The sequence below is a fragment of the Hemitrygon akajei genome, chromosome 4, assembly GCF_048418815.1.
Source record: "Hemitrygon akajei chromosome 4, sHemAka1.3, whole genome shotgun sequence".
NCBI classification, from domain to species: Eukaryota; Metazoa; Chordata; class Chondrichthyes; order Myliobatiformes; family Dasyatidae; genus Hemitrygon; species Hemitrygon akajei.
Genome location: NC_133127.1, coordinates 45600095 through 45612296, shown reverse-complemented (window position 1 = coordinate 45612296; position 12202 = coordinate 45600095). Strand labels below are relative to the sequence as shown.

General features: G+C 42.6%; 1 protein-coding gene across 1 annotated transcript in view; it reads left to right on the top strand.

Moving 5' to 3' along the window:
* The window catches only part of LOC140726290 (probable E3 ubiquitin-protein ligase HERC3), a 97636-nt gene extending 88232 nt beyond the window's left edge, over positions 1-9404 (top strand). Inside the window, exons 23-25 of the mRNA XM_073042474.1 lie at positions 2692-2875; positions 4719-4821; positions 7410-9404. Of these exons, the coding sequence (XP_072898575.1) occupies positions 2692-2875; positions 4719-4821; positions 7410-7618 (496 nt within the window). The 3' untranslated portion in view covers positions 7619-9404. The remainder of the gene's footprint in view (positions 1-2691; positions 2876-4718; positions 4822-7409) is intronic.
* The last annotated feature ends 2798 nt before the right edge of the window (positions 9405-12202 follow it).

Here is a 12202-nt window from a genome sequence, read left to right as displayed (position 1 = left end):
AAAAAAGCCTCAGCTCTATTTTAGGTGTAAAATTGGCAACCAAGGGAAAGCCTGGGCCTCTCTCATTTGTTACATTCCCGTTTAGACTTCTTCCCTGCTAATCCTGGCGCTGTCAGTGCCGAATGCGGTGGAAGGTTTCACCAGGTCAGTGCGGTCAGTGGAGAAATGTTATCAGGGCAAATGGAATCCATCAGTGCTGGCTAGTTATTGTTGGACAGTTAAGAGAGAAGCCTCAGACACAGAATACAAATCAAAATCATCAGCAAAGTCTTTTTAGCTTAGTTGAACTAACCATCAGCACCGTTATCCAATTAAACACATTATATTCAGTAGAACAAACACGAGGAAATCTGCAGATGCTGGAAATTCAAACAACACACACAAAATGCTGGTGGAACACAGCAGGCCAGGCAGCATCTATAGGGAGAAGCACTGTCGACGTTTCGGGCCGAGACCCTTCATCAGGACTAACTGAAAGGAAAGATAGTAAGAGATTTGAAAGTAGTGGGGGGAGGGGGAAATGCAAAATGATAGGAGAAGATCGGAGGGGGTGGGATGAAGCTGAGAGCTGGAAAAGTGATTGGCAAAAGTGATAGAAAGCTGGAGAAGGAAAAGGATCATGGGACGGGAGGCCTCGGGAGAAAGAAAGGGGGAGGGGAGCACCTGAGGGAGATGGAGAACAGGCAGAGTGATGGGCAGAGAGAGAGAAAAAAACAAACAACTAAATATGTCAGGGATGGGGTAAGAAGGGGAGGAGGGGCATTAATGGAAGTTAGAGAAGTCAATGTTCATGCCATCAGGTTGGAGGCTACCCAGCCGGTATATAAGGTGTTGTTCCTCCAACCTGAGTGTGGCTTCATTTTGACAGTAGAGGAGGCCATGGATAGACATATCAGAATGGGAATGGGACGTGGAATTAAAATGTGTGGCCACTGGGAGATCCTGCTTTCTCTGGCGGACAGAGCGTAGGTGTTCAGCGACACGGTCTCCCAGTCTGCGTCGGGTCTCACCAATATATAAAAGGCCACACCTGGAGCACCGGATGCAGTATACCACACCAGCCGACTCACAGGTGAACTGTCTGGGACTAGTCCTTCCAGGTGAGGCGACACTTCACCTGTGAGTCGGCTGGTGTGTTATACTGCGTCCGGTGCTCCAGGTGTGGCCTTTTATATATTGGCGAGACCCGACGCAGACTGGGAGACCGTGTCGCTGAACACCTACGCTCTGTCCGCCAGAGAAAGCAGGATCTCCCAGTGGCCACACATTTTAATTCCACGTCCCATTCTCATTCTGATATGTCTATCCATGGCCTCCTCTACTGTCAAGATGAAGCCACACTCAGGTTGGAGGAACAACACCTTATATACCGGCTGGGTAGCCTCCAACCTGATGGCATGAACATTGATTTCTCTAACTTCCGTTAATGCCCCTCCTCCCCTTCTTACCCCATCCCTGACATATTTAGTTGTTTGCCTGTTCTCCATCTCCCTCTGGTGCTCCCCCCCTCCTTTCTTTCTCCTGAGGCCTCCCGTCCCATGATCCTTTCCCTTCTCCAGCTCTGTATCACTTTCGCCAATCACCTTTCCAGCTCTTAGCTTCATCCCACCCCCTCCGGTCTTCTCCTATCATTTCGCATTTCTCCCTCCCCCCACTACTTTCAAATTTCTTAGTATTTTTCCTTTCCGTTAGTCCTGATGAAGGGTCTCGGCCCAAAATGTCGACAGTGCTTCTCCTTATAGATGCTGCCTGGCCTGCTGTGTTCCACCAGCATTTTGTGTGTGATATTCAATAGAAGCTAATTCCTTGTTTCCTCAAATTCTGACGTGGTACATGTAATCTGAAATGATATTTGTGTTTAGCTTCAAACGGTCCATCATAACCACAAAACAATTCAGAGGAAGCAACACTTTTGGGGAAAAAAAATTATTGTCCAGTGAAATGGCTGAGTAGGCTGAGTCTGCTGGTAAGGAAACTGAGGGAGGACTTGCGGGAAATCTTTAACCTTATGATGGAACATTTTCACTTGTTGGAGAGTATGAGAATAAATTATAGAAACAAAGTTGACACCAATAAATCAAAACTAAAAATGCTGAACGCGACTTGGCAGGTGAGGAAGCATCTGTGGAAAGAAAAACAGTTAATGTTTTCCAGTCCAGGATCCTTCATCAGAATGTTGGCATGAAGTGGAGGGACAAGATAGGAGGTGCATCTCCTTCCATCAGTACCAGAGCGGAGTGCAGAATGGGTCTGCAAAGTGCTGCACTTCAGATACATTTAGACAAACACTTAAAGAGGCAACACTTAAGGTTATGTTTGTATGTAATCTGCAGTTTTATGATTTTTCCCAGTACTGTGGTGGGGATGTGCAACTTGCCATCAGCACAAATACATTTAAGGGGAAGCTGTAAAAGTATATTAAGGAGATAGTAAAGATGGGTTTGACTGGATCGTGCTGATTTTTAAGCGGTTGTCTGTAACGTATTAAACTGAGCATCTGGATGCACTTTGTATCTGGCCCCTCTGTTTGATGCCAACCTTAGCTGGGACATTTCAGCCCTGATGCAGGCTTTTGACCCACAACGTTAACAATTCTTGCCCCCACATATGCTGTTTGATCTGCTGAGTTACTTCAGCAGGTTGTTCTTTGCTCACTTTTAATCCTTGTTGGTAACTTCTGTTGGCCCTCAGGAAGGAATTTGTTCAAGCCTACGTGGAGTACATCTTCAACACCTCTGTCCAGGAGCTATTCTCAGCTTTTTCCAGTGGTTTTCTAAAGGTCTGTGGAGGGAAGGTTCTGCAACTCTTCCAACCCAGTGAGCTGATGGCCATGGTGGTAGGAAACACCAGCTACAACTGGAAAGAGCTGGAGATGGTAAGAATTTTCAATGAGCACAGAGGCTAGTTCCCTTCTCTGGTACTTCATAGAATGTCCCTATGCACACACCAACCTCGAGCAAAGAGCAGAGGGGGGAGAGCAGAGCTGAGATTGTTTATGTATTGACATACAGCATGGAGTAGGCCCTTCTGGCCTTTTGAGCCCTGCCGCCCAGCAACTCCTGACTTAACCCTAGCCTAATTACGGAACAATTTACAATAACTTATTAACCGACCAACTGGTACTCCTTTAGATGGTGGGCAGAAACCAGAGCACCAGGAAGAAACCCATGCGGTCACAGGGAGAACGTATAAACTCCTTATAGGTAACGGCAGGAATTTTTATTAAGGAGGAGTTCACTTTGGGAATGTAGAAGTTATTGTCAGGCTCAGCAATGGCTAGTTCTTTCAAGAAATGGAATTCCCAGTTGAAAATGAGCACAAGGAAAGAATTGAAACCAAAGTACTATGGACATTGCAGTAGAAACTCTGTTCCTTTACATAGAAAGAGGTACATGAATATAACCTCGCACAAACAGGTCAAGCAAGGGAAGGCCTCCAGAAAAGTCAAACAGAGTGGAACGAGCAGTCATTTTGCACTCCGTTCAAGAAAGCCAGATTTTAAAACCTCTTGGTGCGGAAAAAGCAGACTCCGAACCGACAGACTGCGTCTGCTAAAAAATTTAGAGTCTTTATGTAAAAAAAATACTGCTCATTCTGTTTTGGTTTTTAGTTCATGTGGTGTTATTGATCAACCACTAGAGGGTAATAGAGAGCTTTATGGGACAATAAAAGGTGTCAAGGGCAAGAATTAACCTTGAAGGGAAATGCGATTATTTTAAATTAGATGTTCCAAACCACTTAATATTTGATGTACACTTAGTTTATTATTTTATAATGTATCTGTTTAACAGCAACAAATAGTCACAATCCACTGTATGTGTGATAGTACATGTGTTTTTGCATGTGTTTGTGATACGTGCATCTGCGAATGCGTGTGTGTGCGTGACTAAGGATGTGTGTGTGTGAGAGAGAGAAAGAAATATATGTTTATTATTGTGTACTTATGCAATAATGTATTTACTGCAACAGATATTCCAGGGTAATTTGCAATGCTATTACCAAACAAAATGTGTCAGACCACAAAGAGACAGTAGTGCAGAGAACCAAAAGGGCTTTACGGAGTATTTTAAAAAGAGTGAATTTCAGAGCTTAGGTCTTGTTGTGCGTGCAGCCATCCAGTGCTGGGTGACATGTTAAATGGTAAGTTCTGTCAATTATGGCTTTGTCTTCAACTGAAAACTAAAATTGATGGATTGCCAATACCTGGTATAGTTAGAAGAACAGGAGGGGATTGCAGAGGTGAGGAACTGTGGAGGATGAGAATTTTAATGGGCCAAATGGTCTAGTTCTGTTTCTATGTTTAATGGTCTTATGAACTTAATATGAAGTTGCCAGTCAACCAGGTCCTAGTGGAGGTCACCAATCAGGGATGATGGATAAATGAGACAGTATAAGTTTTAGGCGACTTGAAAATTAGAGAGGGTGTAATGCTGGCGAGAAGAGAATTTGGATATTCAATTCTAGAGGTAACGGCCTGATTAAGGGTTTCAACAGCAGCATACCTGTATGCTTACTGCTACTTACCTGTATGTGAGTACTGTATGCGTGAACTTGTATGTATGTGTCTCTATAATTGTGTGTGTGTGTGTGTGTGTGAGATTGTGGATGTTTGCCTATGAGTGTGACAGTGTGTGTCTCTGTATGGGCACTAAAGATCCTGGAACTGTACAATTTATTCACAAAATGCTTTGTTTTAATGAATTGTTTTCTCTTGCTAGAGTGCAATATACAAAGCTGATTACCATCCTGCACATCCGACTATAAAATTATTTTGGGAAGTTTTCCATGAGTTTCCGTTGGAAAAAAAGAAGCTTTTTCTGTGTAAGTATAGATGTAAACACGATCTTGCTGGGTATTGACTATCTCATTGCAACTATGGCATTTTTGATAGTTGAACAACGGTTGAACAATTGGGAAGCTAGGATTTTCTTCCCACATTGGAATATACCTTTCCTGTCCAATCAGGCAGTTCCAAGGTGCTGAATTCATGTGACTTGGCTTAACTCCCAAAGCTATTGAGGCAGATAAAAATAGAAAACATAGGAAAGACTCAGTAGATCAGTCACATCCGTGGAAAGAGAAATAGAGTTAATTTTTCAGTTCCAGAATCATTTATCAGAATTGAGAAACCTTTTTCTTGTGTTTTCTGTTTTCGCTCCAGGTTTCCGGCATCTGAAGTTTTTGTTTTATTATGATTTAGATGTCTTGGAGTCCCTGGAACCTCCAGGTTCATGATCTAGCATTAGTAAAGTCCTTTGACTCTCTAGTTAGGACATGTTAAAGCTATACAAGATGTTGGTGAGCCCGCACTTAATTATTTTGAGCAATTCTGGTCACCTAGCTACAGGACAGATGCTCGTAAGCTGGAAGGGACGTAGAAAGGATTTGCAAGGGTGTTGCTTGGGACTGGAGGGCTTGGGTTAAAGGGGAATCTGCTTTGACTGGGGCTGTTTCCTCAGAAGCACAGGATAATGAGTGACCTTATAAAACTATATAAAATGTGAGCGACATATATAAGGTAAATAGTCACAGTTCTTCTTCTAGAGAAGGGAAATCTAAAACTAGATGTGCGGGTTTCAGGTGCGAGGGGAAAAATTATGGGAACTTGAGGGGCAAGTTTTTAAGATGCAGAAAATACTGAATGAGTTTCCAGAGCGAGTGATAGAGGTGGTACTATAACAAGGTTTAAAGTACATTTAGACAGGTACTTGGATAGAAAAGGCTTAATGGCATAAGAGCCAAAAGCAGGCAGTGGGATTAGGTCAGGTGGGCATCGTGGACAAGTTGGGCTTGTATGAATCATGTGCAATCATGTGGAAAGCTCTAAACTACCTTCACCTAGGCCAGTTCCTTTCTGTGACCCTGCACCATAGAAAGCATCTAATATGGGAGCATCACAGCTTGGCAACTGCTCTGCGTTAGACTGAAGGGAACTGCAACGAGTTGTGGACACAGCTCTGCACGTCTTGAAAGCCAACCTCCCCTACATGGACTGTGTCTACGTTTCTTATACTTCTGTGAGATTATTGTACAGATGTCCTTGTATGATAAGGTGGACACTTGACCACAGTCTATCTCACCATGGTCTTGCACCTTGTCGTCTGCATGCACTGCACTTTTTTCAGTGACAGTAACATCCTGTTAAGACTTTTCCCTTGTACTTCCTCAATGCGTTGATGTGATGAATGGCATGTAAAATAATTTTTTCACAGTACCTCAGTGCATGTGATAAAAATACACAAGTCGCCAGCACAAGAAATTCTGCAGATGCTGGAAATCACTAATTCCCAGTCTTTCTCTAAATAGCCTGATGAATGCTGAAGATGTAATGGAAGGTGCCCTTACACTACTGGCCATCTTTTCTCATAGATTTTTTGCATATTGGAGCATGATTTTATTTGTTTCCCTGTTCACAGGTGCTGTCTGACCTGCATTCTCTTCATATTTCAGATCTCCAGCACCTGTGTTATTTATGTTTTAATCACCAGTCGGTCAGTTCTGCTGTGCATAATTGACAAAAATTATTTATGAAGATCCATCTCCTTGCTATCGTTTTAAAACTGTAATTTTGTCTTTCCCAAATGTCATGGTTTTAAGCTGTGTTATCTCTTAACGTTCAATTCTCACAGCAGCCTGTCCTTAGGTTTATCTTAAAGCACTTTACAGTGAGGTAACTGTTGGAACTGTATTCTCTGAAGCAAGCACAGTGACCAATTCCTTACAAACAGCAGTGTAAGAATCTTATTTTGTTCTCTTGATGCTTACTGGGTGTTGTCCTGGATTAGGGGTGTGAGGACTTTACATCCACCTGGAACTTCAGGTCTGCTGGGATATCTGGGCTCAGGTCTTTGAAATGTGTCATGAGGCAGAGGGAGATGGATGATGTCAGAACACTTCAGCCCTCTGACTTGTAGCTGTGCTTGTCACCTACCTTTATGATCCCTGGAAGGAAAGACTTAATGTATCAGGAACGTTTGATGTCTTTGGACCTGTAACTGGATGGAGTTCAGAAAGTGATGGGGTGAGCGCATTGAAACTTAACAAATGCCAAAGGTCCTGGATAGAGCAGACTTCCTGAGAATATTTCCATTAGGAGAGCCTAGGATCTGAGGGCAGAGCCTCAGAATAGAACTTAGAACTGTGATGAGGAGGAACTTTTTCAACCAGAGGGTGATGAATCTGCAGAATTTGTTACTACAGAGAGATGTGGGGGCCAAGTCATTGGGTATATTTAAGGCAAAGGTTGATTAGTAAGGTGAGAGCTAGTGTGTTACAGAGAGAGGTTGGGAGAGTGGGGTTGAAAACAATGAGTCCTGATTTAATGATGGAGCAAACTTGATAGGCTACACTGTCTTATTTTATGGTCTTTTGCATCCAATGGTCTTATGGATGTCTCTTTCTTCCTGTAGTGTTTCTGACTGGCAGTGACCGCATTCCCATTTATGGAATGGCAAGTATCCGGATGACCATTCAGCCAACAGCTGGAGGAGACCGCTACCTCCCGGTGGCTCACACCTGCTACAACCTCCTGGATCTCCCCAAGTACCAGAGTAAAGCAATACTGAGCAGCAAACTCACTCAGGCCATAGACCATCATGAGGGTTTTAGCTTGGTATGAGAGGAGTTCATTATTTTCCTGTTCTGTACAAGGGTATATATCGATTCAATAAGCACTTTATTATTAGAGACTATTTTGCAAAATTCAGTCTCATTCCTTCTTGTTTTAAAAGATTATTTTATAATATCATCATTTGGCTGTAAGGGTATGTTTAAAACACCTTTTTTTTCAATGCTGCAGAGTACATACTTTGAGCATTAATTTCAGTTGGAACGTTGCCAGTTTTACTCGATGTATGGAATGTGGAGAATTGATTGGATGTTTGGCTTGTCAGTCTCACAAGTTTTAATGATGCTTCCTTGAGTTGTTGGACTCTCTAAATGGTACACAACCAAAGAATGGCCTTGAATGTTAATGGCGCTTGCCTACTTTTTTTGAAAATCTGAACACTTGCTACAAGTCAAAAGTGCAGTTGGTGATGGCCAAACTATACAGAAAGCAAGAGTTACACAGTGGTTCAGACAACATCTATGGAGGGAAATGGACAATGGACGTTTCAGGTTGAGACCTTTCATCCAGATCGAGAGATAGAGAACAGGCTGCCATGCAACTCAAAATGTCGACTGTCCATTTCCCTTCACAGGTGCTGCCTTACCTGCTGAGTTCTTCCAACTTTTTGTGTGTTGCTCCAGATTCCAGCATCTGCAGCCTCTCCTTTTTAAAAGTGGCACAAATATAGGTGCCCTGGGACCATACCTGATAACTACTGCGAGGTAGGCCCTTTGTATATGGACTTAAGTGCACTTTTGAGGTGGACAGAGAATGAGGCTGACTTGAGCCGGTGCAGAGGCCTCTGGATGTTACCGTCAACAGCTTGGTTAGGTAAAGGCTGGCCTGACTGTGAAGGAAGAGAGAACTGCCTGACCCTCGCATACAGTGCCACTGCTTCCATGGCCCTGCTCATCACCGATATGCAACTTCATAACCCCGAGCTCCTGCTCCTTTGCTGAGTATCTGTCATGTCTTAGAGCAGTGTGGCTCATTTGAATGTGATTGTCGCCCCAGTCTCGAGACCGCCTCGGACCCACCTTCCCAGGCCGCAGGGTAGCTGTAGGGTAGTAGACACGCAAAATCTGGACTTGGGTGCTGGTGGTTCCAGGAGTGGGGTGCCGGGATGTCTCAGGGAGTTACAGCCTCTCACCTCTGCACCACACCTAGTGCCAGGGCAGAGAGTGATGAAGAAAATGCACGAAAAGCGGTGGGTTTCCGCTCCCCTGTATCACCTCAGTTTCTTGTAGCCACACACTGCACTCGGTCTCCAAGAACCAATTCCATTCCCCATGTACTGCACCAGACCATCAAAAGATTACTCATCATTGCATTTAAAAGTGCAGCTTTTAACTAAGCGCTGTGGAATTCTTAATTATAAAGGGAAAATATCTGTATGTGAACACAATATAATAAGCTGCCTTTATTCGGTTTTCATGGTGTAACAAATGCTTTTTGAGTACAACGTAATAGCTGCATTAAGAGCATGTTTGGAACTCTGTCCTATATTACAATGAAATAGTATCTGATGCAGCTAATTACAGCCTCACTGAAATCTTTGCAAAGTATGTTCAGTGTTTGTACAGATCTTTTAGTTAGAGAGGACTTCAGTAGAATTGTGACTTATTTCTGTCTTTCATGACCAGACTAGTTACTGTTTCTTTCTACTTTCTGATTTTCCACAAGATAAAGCTCCTGATTAAAATCCGGCTGTCGGTGTGTACTTATTTTTAACTATGTCAGACTTTTTAAACAATAAATAAAGCCAAAAGGTTTGTTGCTCGGTTTTCTAAATGTATTTCTCCTGTTGGATTTTCATTTTCCTTGGAAGTGTTTCATCAACAAGTCAAGGTGCAAGAACTCATAGCATATTCAGATGAGAGTGATTCTGTTCCCAATTCAAAGTCACGTGTGTTGACATTGTATTTCTATGTCAACGTCTTGTTATGGAAACTGCTCATGGAATGTGATGTTGCAATTACAGCCTTCTACCACAGGGGGATCTGTGGCACCACTGCTGATGGAGGATGTAAGTAAGTACCCGTGAGACCATTACCTCTGTGTTTTATTGGGACTCTTGCTATTGGTATATTGGTTGCCTTTCAGTTGATACTAAGTATTTTAGGTCCTCCTGATAGGCAAGATGTTTTAAACCCAATTAGAATACATGGAGTAGTTCTTTGAATAGTATTTCACAGGGTGGGGGACAGTTATTTGTAGTCCATTCCTAATAGCCCCTAGGCTGAATGGCATGTTTTGTCATTTGGCAGACAACTGAATAGGCCCACTACATGATGTTTGGAGTCACAAACAGGCCAACGCACATAGGAACCATGGCTTTCTTCCACTAGACGAGCAATTTAGATTGGTTTGCTTCAAAAATCTGGTAATTAAATTGAGTAATGCAGCAGACCACAGGTCCTTTTGCCCACTGTTTCTGTGCCAACTATCAGGCATTCATTTCAACCAAATCCACTTTTCTTCCCACATACCCCTCAAATGCAATCCCTAGATCCAACCTTGAGTCGGTTTACAGCAGTCGTTAACCTACCAACACGGACTTCTTTGAGATGCAAGGGAAAAACCAAGCACCCAAGGGAAACACACTTTCACAGGGAGAATGTGCAAACTCCACCCAGGCAACACTGGAGATCAGCATCAAACCTGGAGTTGTGAAGCAGCAGATGTACAGATCAGTGCCACTTTTCTGATACATTCATTTACTTGAATTTAAACAGTGCTATTTGAACTTGCATGTGTATGTCACTGGTTTAGGTGTCTGGGTTACCGGTGGCACGACCACAGAGCTACTACAGAGCCCAACGTGGTGCTAAGCTATAGGGAGGTTAAGTCTCGAGTTTCTCTGCTATCCTTGGTGAGTAATCATTAACTTACAAATTCCATCCCTTCAGTATGCTTAGAAACTAATCACAGCTTGATGCTATAGGAGAGGCAAGCTCCACCAGTATTCATTCAGCTCCTGGTTGCCACCTGCTGACATTTGGTGCATAATGTAGAATTTTTCAGCTGGTTGGGCAGCATCGGTGAAAAGCAAAATAGTCCACATTCCTACCATCCTTCATCAGTGAATTCCAACTTCATTATTTGGGATATTGAGTTAAAGAGCTACAAAGGAACTGGAGTTCCATAACACTAGGGTTAGACCACATACTGTGTTCAGTTCTGGGCACTCGTTATAGAAAGGATGTGGAAGCTTTAGAGAGGGTTTAGGGGAGATTTACCAGGATGCTGCACGGATTAGAGTACCTATCTTACGAGGAAAGGTTAAACAGGGTCAGATTTTTCTCTTTCGAGCGACAGAAGATGAAAGTCAACGATAAAGATGTTGAGCGGTATAGATCGAGTGGATATCCAGCACCTTTTTGCCTCAGGGCAGCAATGGCTAATACCAGAACCCATGTGTTTTAAGGTGAGTGGAGGAAAGTTTAGAGGAGATATCAGGGTTTTTTTTAAAAGAGTGGTGGCTGCTTGGAATGCACTCCCAGGGGAGATGTTAGAAACCAGATAACACAGGGACATCGAAGAGAATCTTAGGTACTTGGATGTAAGAAAATTGGAGGGCAACATACAAAATGCTGGAGGGTCTCAGCATGTCAGGCAACATAGGTGTTAAGTTGATCACGAAGTACATTTATATACATGAGCACATTGTATGCCTAAGGGTTTGTACCGTGTTGTACTATTCTATATTCAAAGTTAAAGGCTGACAGACCCAAAACACCAATTTCTCTTTCCACAGGCGCTGCTTGACCTGCTGAGATTTTCTGTTTTCATTGTTTGATTTCAACATTTGCAGCTTTATTTTCAATAGGTGGATTTTGTTTAGATAGAAGTGCAGAATAAGAGTATGATTATGCATAGCAGGACTCGAGTCAACTTGATGACTTGTTGCAAGTGACACTCAGGTGGAGTGGGGTTGGAACTATATTAGAAAATTATAAAGTTTTTGAGAAGAACAGGCCCTTCAGCCCAACAAAGCTTGTCAAATTTCTATTCAATAGGGATTGATCCAAATTTACAATTGAGATATAGTTACCGTGATTAAGAGATATTTGAACAGGTAAGGTATGGAGGGCAAGGTCTAAATGTTGACAAATGGATTTATTTATAAATTGGCAAAATGATGGGCTAATGGGTGTACAATGCTGTCATTCTATGAGTAAAGTGCAAGATACTCAGATGAATTGGAAATCTGAAGGGATAGTATGTTAGCATTTTCTGAGTTCTTTAAGAGCTCATAATTTTCTTTGCCATTCTGTTCTTGCTATAAATCAGACACAACAATTTATTTGCAGCAAAAATATTATATTTTTTGTTATATAAAATACAATCACTTTCATGTACAAAAATGTACATATCCATAGTTTTCCATTCTCAATGTCTACATTCAAAGATCAACTTTAACACCGGCAAAGTCGGTTTCTTAATGTTTCTTCCCATAAGCACTGACCCAGTGCCAAGGGCATCTTGCAGACTGGGACAGTCTTTCAGTGAGTTGAGTGAACACAAACACACGGACACACAACAGCTTAAGTCAGAAAAGTTGAGCCAGAGAGACCAACAGAAGCATGCAAA